This window comes from Leopardus geoffroyi, chromosome A3 (genome assembly GCF_018350155.1).
Source record: "Leopardus geoffroyi isolate Oge1 chromosome A3, O.geoffroyi_Oge1_pat1.0, whole genome shotgun sequence".
In the NCBI taxonomy this organism is placed as follows: Eukaryota; Metazoa; Chordata; class Mammalia; order Carnivora; family Felidae; genus Leopardus; species Leopardus geoffroyi.
The window spans coordinates 133,335,524-133,351,231 of record NC_059336.1 but is presented as its reverse complement, the minus strand read 5'-3'; the positions used below and the strand labels follow the sequence as shown (position 1 = coordinate 133,351,231).

General features: G+C 44.6%; 1 protein-coding gene and 1 long non-coding RNA gene across 8 annotated transcripts in view; one reads left to right on the top strand and one right to left on the bottom strand.

Annotated features, from left to right (window-relative positions):
• The first annotated feature begins 7,331 nt into the window (after positions 1 to 7,331).
• The window catches only part of TAF1B (TATA-box binding protein associated factor, RNA polymerase I subunit B), a 69,036-nt gene continuing 60,659 nt past the window's right edge, over positions 7,332 to 15,708 (top strand). Inside the window, exons 1-3 of one of the 7 annotated variants that reach the window (XM_045447760.1) lie at positions 7,332 to 7,461; positions 9,514 to 9,612; positions 12,834 to 12,921. In XM_045447760.1, the coding sequence (XP_045303716.1) occupies positions 7,444 to 7,461; positions 9,514 to 9,612; positions 12,834 to 12,921 (205 nt within the window). In that variant the 5' untranslated portion in view covers positions 7,332 to 7,443. Of the gene's footprint in view, positions 7,462 to 7,875; positions 7,885 to 7,914; positions 7,922 to 8,341; positions 8,452 to 9,513; positions 9,613 to 12,833; positions 12,922 to 15,708 lie in introns of those variants that run through there. The other 6 variants (XM_045447762.1, XM_045447764.1, XM_045447759.1 and 3 more) reach the window with 6 other exon arrangements.
• On the bottom strand, positions 9,143 to 9,559 carry LOC123581613. Its single transcript, XR_006703860.1, has 2 exons — positions 9,446 to 9,559; positions 9,143 to 9,216 (listed from the first exon to the last, which is right to left on the bottom strand). It is a non-coding gene; the product is annotated as an uncharacterized LOC123581613 (long non-coding RNA).

The window sequence follows — 15,708 nt, the reverse complement described above, 5'->3', positions numbered from 1 at the left end:
AGCACCCCCACCTGGATACTGAGTAGGCAACACTAACTTAAACATCCCAGCGAACTCCTGATTCTTTCCTCCACGTTCTATCACAAGCCCATACGTGGACTTTCTATCATAAGCCCGGTCTCCAAAAATGGCAACTGCATTCTTTCGTGGGTTCAGATCCAGAACTTTGCAGTCACTCTTTTCTCTCTCTCGCTCCCCACATCCGATCCACCAGGAAGACTGTGCCCTTGAGATCTACCCCAAAGTTGACTGTTTCTCCTCGGTGTCTGCACCCTCGCCCTGCCCTTAGCCCACACGTGGGCTATTTCAGTGGCCTCCCAAGTGATCTCCCTGCTCCCCTCGCCCTCTTACGACCTATCGTCCATACCCACCCCCCACCCCCCCCCCCCGAGGGACCCTTCTAAACTATGGATCAGCTGCTGTCACTCTCGTGCTTTCCATCTCACTGAGAATAAAATCCGATGTCCTTCCTGTAATCCACAAGATCTCATCCATGATCTGGCCTCCAACTTCTTGGCCTCTGCCACACATCTCCTTGCTTACTCAAGGCCACCTCACTGTCGCAAGGTCTTTTCCCCTGAAGGGCTGATCCCCCACATGTCTGCATGCCTCAGTATCCCCCACCCCCCACTTCTTTTCAACTTAAAAAAAAAAAAGTTTATTTATTTATTTTGAGAGAGACAGAGACAGCGAGCCGGGGAGGGGCAGAGAGAGAGGGAGACAGAATCCCAAGCAGGCTCCGCACGGACAGGTTATCGATATGGGGCTCGAACTCGTGAGCAGTGAGGTCAAGACCTGAGCTGAAACCAAAAGTTGGATGCCTAACTGACTGAGCCACCCAGGCGCTCCACCGCCCCACCCCTGCCACTTGTTTGAAATCTTCTCTCAAATGTCACTTTTATTTGAGAAGCCTTCCCCACCACTGTCCAGAATAGCAACTCTGATCTCCAACCTTTCCGCCTGTCTATTTTCATATTCTGCTTTCTTTTTCCTCATGGAAGACTTTTTTGCCACCTGAAATATTTACTTATGTTATTATGGTTTCATAATGATTTACATATGTATTTGTTATGTGACTCTGCCAGCTAGAACATAATCTTCATGGGGTAAAGTTTCTTTCCGTCCATTGCTTTATTCTCTGTGCCTAAAACACTGTTTGGCACATGCTAGGCACTCCTTCGTTTAAGGCATGAAAAAGTAACCGTTTTTTTGGAAGACATATGTGCTATGGAGATTGCATTTTGAGAATAAATGTTTGCAGATGTTTCCACTGGTATAAAAATACTTGGCTTCTGTATCTTTGTGAGGCATCTGTTTCTGTTATGATCACCATTAAAAAGAAGTATTAAAGTAAACTGCATTTAGGACAAGAACTACAAAATCTCCTTATCACATAGTGTTAAGCCAAGATTACTCTAATTACAATATTACTAATATTTTCATTGAAAGGGAAGTTATTTACATTAATAATTTGTATTTTTAGCTTATTTTGATATTTATGGGTGTCCTATAATATACATCACTAGAACAGTCCTGCATATATATAATTTATACAAAAGTATGTATCTGTATAGTGGGGTTGAATGTTCAAAATCCTTTTTTTTTAAATGTTTATTTATTTTGAGAGAGAGAGAGAGAGAGAGAGAGAGAGTGTTCGAGCAGGGGGGAGGGGCAAAGGGAGAGGGAGGGAGAGAGAATCCCAAGCAGGCTGTGTGCTATCAGCACAGAGCCCAACATAGGGCTCAATCCCATGAATCGTGAGATCATGACCTGAGCCAAAATCAAGTCAGGTGCTTAACCAACTGAGCCACCCAGGTGCTCCTCAAAATTATTTTCTGATAGGCTGCTGTCTCGAGGACGAGGTGTTTGGATAGGATAGGATCTGGACATGTGTTTTTGGTTCTTGTTACATAACATCCTACTTCGAGTACCAATTTCTGTAGCTTATCTATTACTGTGTAGCAAACTACCTTAGAATTTGCTGGCTTAAAAACAATCATTTTTGTTGACTCAGAATTCTGTCAGTCAGGAATTTGGCTGGGTGGTTTTCTGTTCCACCTGGCATGGGGCTGGGGGAGCTGCATAGAGCTAACGACCCCCGCTAGCCTGGGGGATCCAAGAAGGCTTCACTCACATGTCTGACACTTCAGTCCTCTGTGTAGATTCTCCAATACACGTGGCTCGCTTGGGCTTCCTCACAGCATGGCCGTCCCAAGTGAGTTGGACTTTTTGCCACAGCCGCTGGCTTTCAGAAAAGCACATCTGAGGAAAAGCAAATGCCGAACAGACATCGTGTGGAATTTATACGACATCATTGACTCAGTACTCGATTGCTCAAAGCTGGCCACGAGATCACTGCTGATTCGGGGAGCGGGGAGTTGGATCTCATCTTTTAATGGGAAGAGTGGCAAAGAACTGAAGCCCATCTGAAATCCACCACAGCCTTCTTTTGCACATCATTACTTTGTGAGATTCATTCACGTTGTCGTAGGTAGCAGGTATTCATTCTTATTGCTGTATACTATCCCACGGTCTGATGCCATCATAATTTGCTATCGATTCTCCTCTTGGTGGACATTTGGTTGCTTGTGATTCGGGGCTATTATAAAGAATGCTTAATGAAAATACTTGTATACACCTTCTGGTGAATCTATGCACTCTTGGTATACAAGAGTGGAATTGCTGAGTCTTTTGTTTTTCTTAATTTTCTTAATGTTTATTTATTTTTGAGAAAGAAAGAGACAGAGGGCAAGCAGGGGAGGGGCAGAGAGAGAGGGGAGACACATAATCCAAAGTGGGCTCCAGGTCCTGATCTGTCAGCACGGAGCCCAACGCAGGGCTCGAACTCAAGAACCGTGAGATCATGACCTGAGCTGAAGTCGGACGCTTAATGGACTGAGTCGCCCACGTGCCCCTGGAATTGCTGGGTCTTAGCATATATTTAGCATTGCTTCCAAGCAATTTTCCAAAGTATTGCTGCCAATTTATACTCCCATCAGCAATGTAGAAGAGGCCTATTTATCCAGGTTTTTGCAAAATCTCGATACTGTCTAACTTTAGCCAGTTGTAGTAGCTTACTGTGGTTCTCATTTGCATTTTTCTAAGGAGTCATGATGTTGAGCACCTTTTTGTTTATTTACTGATCTCTTAACTATCCTGAAATTGTTGTGAAAGTCTTTGACTGGGGCGCCTGGGTGGCGCAGTCGGTTGAGCGTCCGACTTCAGCCAGGTCACGATCTCGCGGTCCGTGAGTTCGAGCCCCGCGTCGGGCTCTGGGTTGATGGCTCAGAGCCTGGAGCCTGCTTCCGATTCTGTGTATCCCTCTCTCTCTGCCCCTCCCCCGTTCATGCTCTGTCTCTCTCTGTCCCAAAAATAAATAAACGTTGAAAAAAAAAATTAAAAAAAAAAAAAAAAGTCTTTGACCTATTTTTTTAATTGGGTTGTCTACTTATTTACTTTTTACTGATTTGTAGGAATTTATTTGTTGTAGGTGTCTTTTGCTGAATTCATTCATTGAGAACACCTTTTCTCAGTCTTTGGTTTGCTTCAACACTGTCTTTCGATGAACTGAAGTTCCTAATTTTAATCAAGTCCAATTTAACAATCTTTTCTTTCACGGATAGTGCTTTTAGGATTGTGCTCTTTGGGAAATCTATCTCAAGTCAGAAAGATGTCTTCTGGTTTTTTTCCTAGAAGCTCTACGGCTTTAATCATTACACGTGGGGCTATGATACACTTCAAATTTTTTTTTCGTATATGGTGTGATGTAGGGGTATTTTTTTTTTATACGAAAGTTCAACTGATCATAGTTTTTATTGAAAAACTGCTTTCCCACTGAATTTTAGTAGCACCTTTGTTGTAAATCGGGTTATCTTACTTTTTGGGGGGGAGGGTCAGTTTCTGGACTTTCTATTCTCTTCCATTGATCTTTTGGTCTATTTTTTTATTTTTTTTTTAATGTTTATTCATTTTTGAGAGAGAGAGGGAGAGAGACAGAGCATGAGTGAGGGAGGGGAAGGGAGAGGGAGACACAGAATCTGAAGCAGGCTCCAGGTTCTGAGCTGTCAGCACAGAGCCCGACGCGGGGCTCGAACTCACGGACTGTGAGATCATGACCCGAGCCGAATTCGGCCAGTCAACTGACTGAGCCACCCAGGCACCCCTCTTTTGGTCTATTCTTGCACTACTGTTTGACTTATGTATTTTCTAACTTAAACCAACTTTACATTCCTAGAATAAACTCCACTTGGTTTTGATTTATTAAACTATTTCTATATATTGCTCAATATAACAAAGGACTTGCATTCAATTTCCTGGTATTTTGTTTGGAATTTTTTCATCTATGTTACTGAGAGAGAATGGACTTCAATTTTTACTTTTCTTTGAATATTCTTGCCGTGTTTTGATGTCAGAGTTATGCTAGCCTCATAAGATGTGCTTTTCCCGTTATTTGGAAGAGTCTGTGTGAGATGGGTGCTACTTTCTTTTTTTTTTTTTTAACTTTATTTATTTATTTTGAGAGAGAGAGAGAGAAAGATAGCGCAAGGGTACACAGGGGAGGGACAGATGGGGAGAGAGAGAACCCCAAGCATGCTCTGCTCTGTCAGCACAGGGCCTCACACAGGACTCAAACTCACGATCATGACCTGAGCTGAAATCAAGAGTCAGACACTTAACCGACTGAGCCTCCCAGGCATCCCTACTATTTCTTTCTTGAACATTTGGTAGAAATTTACTACCTTTAACTCCTTTGAGATTGGGGTTTTCTGTGTGAGGTTTTTTATTTATACAGCGTACCTATTTCCTGAATAAATATAGACTTGTTCAGATTTCCTATTTCTTCTACATACATTTTGGTAACTTGTATTTTTCTAGGAATTTGTCCATCTCATCAAAATTGCAAAGTTATTAGCCTAGAGTTATTGGCAGAATTGAGTAGCGGTTAGTGTCGGTTCCACCGGCTGTCACTTACGTGGAATGTCACATATAGCAGCTGCCAGTGCATAATAGCACAGCTGGGGTCCTTGCGGAAATTTAGGTCCACCTTTACCAGGTGGGCTAAATGTATCTCTTTCTGATGTACACATTCTTTCTTTAGATATGTTAATACCTTCCGTCAAGATGTTGAATCAAATCTTGGCCCAGAGACTCCCTGGACGCTTTAAGGGTCTATTATCTCAATTCTAATTTTATTTCCCTGTTTCCTCTTCTTGGGGTTACCTCATTGTTGCCCCACAACATTACCTGTATGTAGCTCAACGTTTTTTTCCAGAAATACACCCACATTCACGCTCACCTGCAGCATAAGGCAGAGTCCATTCAAATTATCTGTGCCAATCTGACAGGCAAATAGGGCACCCGAGCCAGAGTTTTAAGAACTGCATACTAAAGCTTCTCTGTTCGAACACACACTCCTTTAATTCTTACAGTCTATGAAAACATCTTCCAAAGGGCTGGCTTTGCTCAAAACAACTTTCTGGTAAGGAATGGCTGGAAAAATCTGTGACTCATTTCTGTGCAACCACACGCCCAAAGTCTCCAATCAAGATATGTCATCTGTTTAAACTACTTTGCGTATACATGAAAATCTTACAAAATCATCCATCCATTCAACAAATATTTATTGATCACATTCTATGAGCTGAGTACTGTTCTAGGCCCTGGATACACGGCAATAACAAAAAGACAAAGATTCCTGATCTCATATTTAGTTCAATACATTAACTATTTAGTTGAGCATTCGGTGCTGCCCTCTTGTCCTAACAGTTCAACATTTGAAATCAGGGCTGATCTAGAAAATAAGAGGCTTATGATCTAGCTGTTCATACGACGACCCTTAATGCTCTAACGATAGGTAAGATTTTTCAGAAAGAGTCTGAAGCTGCACAGAGCCAAGCCTGGCAAATGCCACGGGTGACACAACCGGACAGAACATTTGTGCGGTGCCATGAAAAAATAACGAGATGGGCTGCGCCACTGGCCTGGGAGTCTCTTGAAGGCAGGGAGTCTGTCTTGTTTATCTCTTATTTCCCAATTGCTGGCGCAGTGCCCGGCAGCTAGTGGGTGTTTAACAACTTTGTGAAATAAGTGAACTGACAGGGAAGTAAGGAGCGAGTGAATAAAGAGCCACCTGCTTGGTGATCTCATCTGGTCTCATGACTTTAAATACCATCTAGACAGAGAGCACTGCCGAGTGTATGTCTCCAGTCCAGGAGTAGCCTGTGAATGCTACAAACTGCCTTCTCATCCTCCCTGGATGTCTTACCGGCATCTCTAACTTAATAGGTCCCAAATCAAACTCCGGGCTCCTTTCTACCCCGCTCCCAAACTGTTCCACCCACAGTCTGCCCCTACTCAGTCAATGATCACTTCACCCTTCTAGTTGCAGGTCAAAAGTCGTGAAGTCACCCTTGACTTTTTTCTTTCTGTTACCGCCCACTTCCTGACCTTCAAGATATCCTAGGTCTACCTTCAAAATCTGTATTTCCAGAATTTTAGCACTTCTCACTGTCTCCACTGCTTTTACCGGGTCCAAGCTACCCTCCTCTCTTGTCTGGATTATTTTAAGACTCTCCTGACTTGCCTCTCAACTCCCACCTTTGCCCCCATCGGTGTCTTCTCCCCGGAAGGCTCAGACTGATCTGTCAAACATAAGTCAGATCGCGTAACTCCTCCAACAGCTTCCAAGTAAAATGCTTGCTTAATGCTAATACTTAGTAGGGGTGCTCGGGTGGCTCCGTTGGTTAAGCCTCCGTCTTCAGCTCAGGTCAGGCCCTCAGGATTCGTGAGTTCGAGCCCCGCGTGGGGCTCTATGCTGAGCCCTCAGAGCCTGGAGTTGGCTTGGGATTCTGTGTCTCCGTCTCTGCCCCTCCCCTGCTTGCGCTCTGTCTAGGTCTCAAAAATAACCATTAAAAAAATATACAGACTAACACTTAGTATCGAACTCTTACAGAGGAGGAAACTGAGGCACAGAAAACGGTGATTGAATCCGGGTCTACCGCGAAAACGTGTTCTTCCCTCCAGAACCCCAGGCCTCTCCCGTGCAAAGCCAGCGCGGAGTGGAGACCCGGGAGCGCTCCGAGTCCACGCTGGGGACCGTCGGCCGCGCCACCGCCTCCCTCGCCGCGCGCAGTGGGAAGACGGTTCTGCAGCGAGCGGAGCGGGACTGAATCGGCTCGGTGTGAGGCACCGCCCCGTTTCTTCCCGGTCGGCTCGAGTTACGACGACTAGGAGAGGAATGCAGTCTGGGAGGGGGCCGCGGGGCTGGCGGAGCTTCCCTCCCGGAGCCGGCGGGGACCTCCCCGCAGCCCCAGGCGCCCGGAATGCAAAGCCGCCTGGCGCCCGGAATGCAAAGCCGCGGTCTTGGTTTCCGCCCGGCGGGCTCCGCCCGGCGCTCCCGGAAGCTGCGCTCGCTGCCCGGGTAACGGGCCCCGCGGCGCCGCGATGGACCTGGAGGAGGCGGTGAGGGAGCCGGGCGCCCTGGGGGCGCGACGGCGGGGCGGGAGGGGAGGGAGGCCGAGGGAAGCGGCTGGAGGACGCCGACCGGCCGTGGGGGCGGCCGCCGGCCGGAGGAGGGCGGGCGGAAGGCTGCGGGGCGGGGCAAGGGATGGGGCTGGCGGACCCGGGGTGCGGCTGGCGTTTCTGGCCCCGTGAGGTCGCGGCTGAAGGGAGGGCGGGGCGTTAGTCCGTAGGGGTGTGTTTCCGGGGGAGGCCGAAGCTGTGGGGCTTGTGGCGGTGGCCACCCACGTGGCGCGTCCCCTGCCGGCGGGGCCACCCACGGGTTCTCCTTGCTGGGGGGGGTGGGCGTGGGAAGGGTCGGGTTGGCACCCGCCGGCTCCTCCGTAACCCCTGCCTGTGTCTCTGGGAATCCTCGCCGCCGGCTGGGTGAGGGATTCCAAATTCGGGTTCGGGCCGCTCCGAGGTGATGCCGCTTTTCAGTACGGGGTCATTGCAAACTTTACCGACTTGTTGAAATGATTTCGGCGTTCATTTTTTTTTTTTTTTAATTTTTTTTCAACGTTTTTTTATTTATTTTTGGGACAGAGAGACAGAGCATGAACGGGGGAGGGGCAGAGAGAGAGAGGGAGACACAGAATCGGAAACAGGCTCCAGGCTCTGAGCCATCAGCCCAGAGCCCGACGCGGGGCTCGAACTCACGGACCACGAGATCGCGACCTGGCTGAAGTCGGACGCTTAACCGACTGCGCCACCCAGGCGCCCCTCGGCGTTCATTTCTAACTCGCTACATGAAATGCTGCACCCTTTGGCCCTATTGAAGGAGCATTCGGTAGCTAGATCAACGACAAGGTCAAAGACCTAAACGCTGGGGATCAGGAATTTAGTGCCAGTGTATGTATGGACGGAAGCACCATGTGGTAGAAGGGCTTAGTCGTTATAGATGCTCAATAAATGGTTATTGAATGATGGATGGTTAACGTCTGTAAATGCCAGGTGAATGAAATTGATCATTAACTCACCATTATAATTGATCATTATAACTCACCACTGACCTGTATTTGCCATGAGTAGGGATCCTGTTTTGCTCACCACTGAATCCCCAGCACCTAGTTAAATGCCTAGGACATGCATGGGTAATACTCCTTATATTGCTGAATGAATAAATCGAAACTTGAAACAACCCCAATAAAAATCTGATTCTCTTGTCATCAGTGGTTTTAGTGCCACGGAGGACGTTGCAAATGGCCTGCTATTTCTTCTTATTCTTTTTTTTTACATTTATTTATTTTTGAGAGACAGAGTGAGACTTTGCGCGAGTGGGGGAGGGGCAGAGGGAGAGAAGGAGACACAGAATCAGGAGCAGGCTCCAGGCCCTGAGCTGTCAGCACAGAGCCCCACGGGCTTGAACTCATGAGCCCTGAGATCATGACCTGAGCTGAAGTGGCACGCTCAACCAACTGAGCCACCCAGGGGCCCCTATTTCTATTTTTAAAGTCTTTTCTTAAATCTTGTCGCCTTTTTTCCTCGCAGCACTTTCGAGGAGTTTTATTTACTCATCTTTTTTAACATTTTACCCCATCACCTTTTCTTCTTTTTCTCCCCTCACCCACTGCATATTTTAGAAACTTTTAAAAATAATTTAATTCCATTTCAAACTGTCCAAAAGACTGAACGGCTTTTCTTCTTATAGATAATCTCTCTGATATATTGTTTTATCGTCTATGATTTTTTTAATCTATAGGGTAAAATCCAGGGAACCTTCTTTGTAATTTTTTTTTTTCAACGTTTATTTATTTTTGGGACAGAGAGAGACAGAGCATGAACGGGGGAGGGGCAGAGAGAGAGGGAGACACAGAATCGGAAACAGGCTCCAGGCTCCGAGCCATCAGCCCAGAGCCCAACACGGGGCTCGAACTCACGGACCGCGAGATCGTGACCTGGCTGAAGTCGGACGCTTAACCGACTGCGCCACCCAGGCGCCCCGAACCTTCTTTGTAGAAATGCAATGTGGTGAATATGATTTGATAGTAACCCCTTTTCTATCTGCTCCTGTAGAAAGAATTCAAAGAAAGATGCACTCAGTGTGCTGCTGTCTCTTGGGGTCTTACTGATGAAGGCAAATATTACTGCACATCTTGCCACAACGTTACAGAAGTAAGTAACAGACATCATTTATGCATTTGCCAGTGTTTTGAAAATTGCAGTTTTAGCCTGTTATGTGGCATAGTGCCCAGGTAATCGATCAATTTTTGTCACTCCTGCCGTGGGCAGATTCCAAGAATGTTAATCTTCACTGCTTCTCCATGAGTTAAGGAACGTGTAAATCACATTTAGGATGGGTTTTTGAAGTGATGTTGGGCCTCATCTACAAGTGATATCATGCCTCAGACTGTGTTGTGTAAGGGAAAATAATTAAAATTGTACTTAGAAGGTGATGCATTTCTTCTTAATACTTCTGTAAGAGTGTTTAATGTGTTCTAGCTTTGAGGTTTGGAAGATGGAATGTTAGATTGAGGACCGTTGGGAATATTGAATATGCTGCATTCTCATTTTACCTCTGTTTAATACCTTACAGACTTGCAAAGTGTTTTCTTATCCACTATTTCATTTTCTCCTAATACTCATTTTCACCTGTGAGATATACGGTCCCTGATGGGGCAAGTGGGGCTCACGAGCTGAGTGAGTGTGCCCAAGTCGCACAAGTCTAAAGTGTTGAGCCCGGACGTGAACCTGAGTCTTCTGACTACAGTGTTCCTTTTACCCCATCGCACCTGCCTCTTACGCTAGAGACTGTCATACTGTCCTGTGTAACGTTGGTCAGTGAGGCCTCTTCACACTGTGAGTGCAACGTCCTGTTCTAGTTACCACACATTCGGGCCACTGTAACCAAAATGATCAAAGGTGTGGGCAGTCTGCCCCTGGACAGGCCAAATGTGCCAGGATTTCTCTCTGGAAGAGGATGTGCTCCAAGTCCACAGAGCTGGGGAGGAGCAAATGTTACCTTCACCATATAGACTTAAGAAGAGCAGATTTGAGACCGAGAAAAGTAACTGTGTAGACTTCTGCTTTGGGCCAAGATGGAGTAACAGGGACCGGATTTATCTTCCTACCTTAAACAGCTAACAACTTGGGCAAAATATGTAAAGCAACTAAAAACAACTTTTTCCCTTGAGGAAAGTGGCTAATTTACCTTGTAGCTCACCCAAGAGCTTTTCTCTTTTCTTTTTCTTTTTTTTAAGTTTATGTTTTTATTTTGAGAGAGAGAGAGCAAGCACGGGAGGAGCAGAGAGAGAGGAAGAGAGAGAATCCCCAGTAGGCTCCTCACTGTCCGCGCAGAGCCCGATGCAGGGCTCGTACCCACAGACCGTGAGATCATGACCTGAGCTGAAACCAAGAGTCGGACGCTTAACCAACTGAACCACCCAGGCGCCCCCGCAAGAGCTTTTCTTGAAGCAGTCATTGTTTTCCAGTATGCAGCTGAAGTTCTTATGCCTGCTGCCCATTTAAGTCACATGGAACAGCTAAAAAAATGCCAGCTCAGTGAAATTTGGGGAGGGGGTGGATATGTGCTATTATCTTGGTGGTGGCGATGGTTTTGTGAGGATGTTTATACATGTATCTCTACGTGTAGTTACACATGCATATACGGATGTACACACGTCAACTCATTCACTTTAAATAGATGCGGTGTGATACTCTTTGCTCGGGTGCATGGAAGGCACTAGCAGTTTTACTCACCGTTGTGTCTGCAGCGGCCGTGCAAATGTCAACACAGCGAAAGAAGATTGCGTCTAATTGGACGGTTCGTCATTGGCAGATGAAGTCAGCGTGCTATTTTCGTAGAAATTAAACTCCATTAACTAATTGCGTCTTTTATTTCTGTCTTTAATAATGTTCCTATTTGATTCTGTCTGATAAAACCTGTAGTTACTTTAACTTGAAAGATCCTAATACCACTACACCATCTAGTTCCACATTTGAAAGACAACCTGTGTAGAGTAACTTGTCAAGAATGTAGCATTCTTGGGGCGCCTGGGTGGTGCAGTCGGTTAAGCGTCCGACTTCAGCCAGGTCACGATCTCGCGGTCCGTGAGTTCGAGCCCCGCGTCAGGCTCTGGGCTGATGGCTCAGAGCCTGGAGCCTGTTTCCGATTCTGTGTCTCCCTCTCTCTCTGCCCCTCCCCCGTTCATGCTTTGTCTCTCTCTGTCCCAAAAATAAATAAATAAACGTTGAAAAAAAAAATAAAAAAAAAAATGTAGCATTCTTTTTTTTTTTTTTTTTTTAATGTTTATTTGAGAGAGAGAGCATGAGCGGGGGAGGGGCAGAGAGAGAGGGAGACACAGAATCCGAAGCAGGCTCCAGGCTCGGAGCTGTCAGCACGGAGCCCAATGCAGGGCTCGGCTCATACGCAGGAACCCGTGAGATCATAACCTGAGCTTACGTCAGACGCTTACCCTTAACAGACCGAGCGACCCAGGCGCTCCTCCCTGCCTACTCCTTATAAGTTGTACCTGTCTTTGTAGGGTAACTGCTTTGGTATGTATTCTGATGGATCTTTGTTTTCAGTGTGGCCAACCCAGTCCACTAATACGGTTTCTCTGGCTACAGGAAATACGTTCCCCAAATCCTATCGTTAAAGGTGTTTCTTTTACTCTTAGTGAAGGCTGCCGATAAACTTCATTCCAATCTCTAAGTTTAGAGACATATATAAATGTTGCCTTTTGGTTAAAAATCTTCACCTTTCTCCCATCATTAGGACTTAATGCTTTTATGTTTTGGTTGTGAGAAAGGCAGAATCTTAGGTACCAGCCCTTGAGAGCATTTGGAGTTGAAGACTATGGGATGAGTCACACTCACCATTTATGCTACTCACTATTTATCACGCTAAAATTCTGTAGGTTTGAGTAAAAATAAAAAGTAGTACTTTTATAATTTCAGAAATGAAAGCTGTATTATTCAAATACGTAGAAAAGCAGGATGAAACAAATCTGTATGCAGTGTAGGCATTGCTGGTTACAACAAATACAGCTCTCTTCATTCCAGAGTGTGTTTGGATGGAGGAGAAAAGGAAGTTTGACTTTAGGTTTCATTTGAAAAAATTAGAAAGTGATTTAAAATAAATGTTTATTAATTTGACAGACTTTTATTTAGCGTTTATTGTGTTCCAGGTACTGTTTTAAGTAGTGAAAAAATCTGGAATGAAAAAGCAACCTAAAGGTTAACCAAAATCTTACAGTTGATATAATTTTCCCGAAATGTTACTGTCCTTGGTCCTGGCACTCCCAGTTTGGTTCATTATGCTTCCCAGAGATGCTTGGAAATACATTTAGGGAGATGTAAAACCATCTTTTTCATGGTCTGTCTGTTTCCTGCAGAGATCAAAGGAAGTCATAAACACTGGGGCTATTCCTAATACGAAAATACAAGCCATCAACCGGGGACTTAAAAGAAAAAGAAAACTTGGTAAGCCTTTTCTTCATATGTGCTTGGAGATGTGGGATGGAATTTTAAATGGATTTTAGACAAGTTGCCAGAGTTGTAAATGGCTCATCCAAAGTGGAATTAAAGTGGGTAATTGTTGATGGTAAAATCGGAAGTAAATGTCTTAACAGCATATCCTGTTTTATCCTGCTTATTGTTGTGAGTTGGTTTTCCAGTGGAGCAGCTATTTTTTTTAACTTTATTTTTTATTTTTTAAAATTTACATCCAAGTTAGTTAGCATATAGTGAAGCAATGATTTCAGGAGTAGATTCCTTAATGCCCCTGACCCATTTAGCCCATCTCCCCTCCCACAACCCCTCCAGTAACCCTCAGTTTGTCCTCCAGATTTATGAGTCTCTTCCGTTTTATCCCCCTCCCTGTTTTTATATTCTTTTTGTTTCCCTTCCCTTATGTTCCTCTGTTTTGTCTCTTAAAGTCCTCATATGAGTGAGGTCATATGATGTTTGTGTTTCTCTGACTGGCTAATTTCACTCAGCATAATACCCTCCAGTTCCATCCACGTAGTTGCAAATGGCAAGATTTCATCCTCTTCGATTGCCGAGTCATACTCCATTGTATATAGAGACCACATCTTCTTTATCCATTCATCCATCGATGGACATTTGGGCTCTTTCCATACTTTGGCTATTGTGGATAGTGCTGCTATAAACATGGGGGTGCATGTGTCCCTTCGAAACAGCACACCCGTATCCCTTGGATAAATGCCTAGTAGTGCAATTGCTGGGTCATAAGGCAGTTCTATTTTTAGTTTTTTGAGGAACCTCCATCCTGTTTTCCAGAGTGGCTGCACCAGCTTGCATTGCCACCAACAGGGCAAAAAAGATCCTCTCTCTTCGCATCCTCGCCAACATCTGTAACAACAGACGTTGTTAATGTTAGCCATTCTGACAGGGGTAACCAGTGGAGCAACTATTGTGCAAAAAAGGATAATGGAGTATATTTCTTCTTATCTGTTGGCATATGTTTCTCTGTTTTATGTCATGTATTGTGAATATGATTTTCTGTGCTTTTAAAGAAAAATGCTTATTTTCTGAAATGACTCAACTATGAAATTGTCAGGATAGGTGAGTTAAACATAATATTCATCTTTTAGAAATCCTTTTCTCACACTGAATTTTGAACACACCCTTCTAAAATAGGAACATCATTTTCCTTAAAATAGTCTCAGCATAGGTGTGCATTGAAAGGTGACCTATTTCATTAATCTAGTGAGTATATATAATTAACCATTACTGAGAAGAATCTGAGGTAAAGTCTGATGCTTTAATTTTTTTGAATTTATTTATTTATTTTGAGACAGAGAGTGAGAGAGAGCGAGTGTGTGCGCTTGCGAGCAGGGGAGGGGCAGAGAGAGGGAGAGAGAGAATCCCAAGCAGGCTCCACACTGTCAGCACAGAGCCCGACAGGCGGCTGAATCCCACCAACTGTGAGATCATGACCTGAGCTGAAATCAACAGTCAGACACTTGACAAACTGAGCCACCTGAGCGCCCCAAGTCTGATGCTTTTTATTTCTGTGACTACCCAGGGCCAGATTCTCCAGTTTGAAACCAAGCTAATGGTAAGAGTGGATTCTTGTACACTGTTGTAAGGTAGCTTTAAGGACACACATGCATGAAATGTAGATATATAAATATTCGTGAAACATCTATATGAAATACATTGATATTCTTAGATGAATAACAGAGAGAATGCCTAAATGCTAACTCATGTTTCTGTTTTACCTTTAATAGTAACTGTTTTTAGTAGGCTAAAAGCTGATTAATTTTAATTAAATTTTATTATAATAAAACTTGATTAATCTGTATTTTACTTAAGTAGATAAAATGTATAGTTTAGGGGTGCCTGGATGGCTCTGTCAGTTAAGGGTCCGACTCTGGATCTCAGCTCAGGTCTTGATCTCAGGGTTGTGAGTTCAAGCCCCACACTGAGCTCTATGCTGGGCATGAAGCCTACTTAAAAAAAAAAATATGGGGGCGCCTGGGTGGCGCAGTCGGTTAAGCGTCCGACTTCAGCCAGGTCACCATCTCGCGGTCCGTGAGTTCGAGCCCCGCGTCGGGCTCTGGGCTGATGGCTCAGGGCCTGGAGCCTGTTTCCGATTCTGTGTCTCCCTCTCTCTCTGCCCCTCCCGCGTTCATGCTCTGTCTCTCTCTGTCCCAAAAATAAATAAACGTTGAAAAAAAAAATTAAAAAAAAAAATATGTATAGTTTAAACTTAAATTGCTGAAGGAGATTTAAATGCTTCAAATTAGGTGTCAAGTGTCTTATATTCAGCTTCTTTGACCCAACATAGTTTCTTCATCAGTAAAATGAGAATGGTAATAGCATTTGTTCTATAAAATAGGAACTCAGAATTTAAATACGACTTTACCATTTTCTAAGAATGGTGTTCCGCAAGAAGAATGCGCACGTGTTCAGCTTTAAGAGCTTAAACTCCCTCAGTTTCAGAATGCATCAAAATTAGAGGCTTTCTCTCTCACTCATATACAACCCAAGACCCTTTCCAGAAATTGGGTTAGTCAACAGGGTGGGGAGTAGGAGTCCTGTGACATTCTGCAGGGAGAGGGGAGCCTGGAGTCCTAGTAACAGACTTCATAAACTATGTGTAAAAGGTGCCGATAACATGTTTTCCATAGAGTTGGGATATTTGTCCAGCAGAGAGGAGTAAAACATTAGGGTCTTAACCGATTTTAATATTTTCTTTAACTGGTAGTTCTATTTAAACATGTAGCTCTGTCTGCTGTGGAG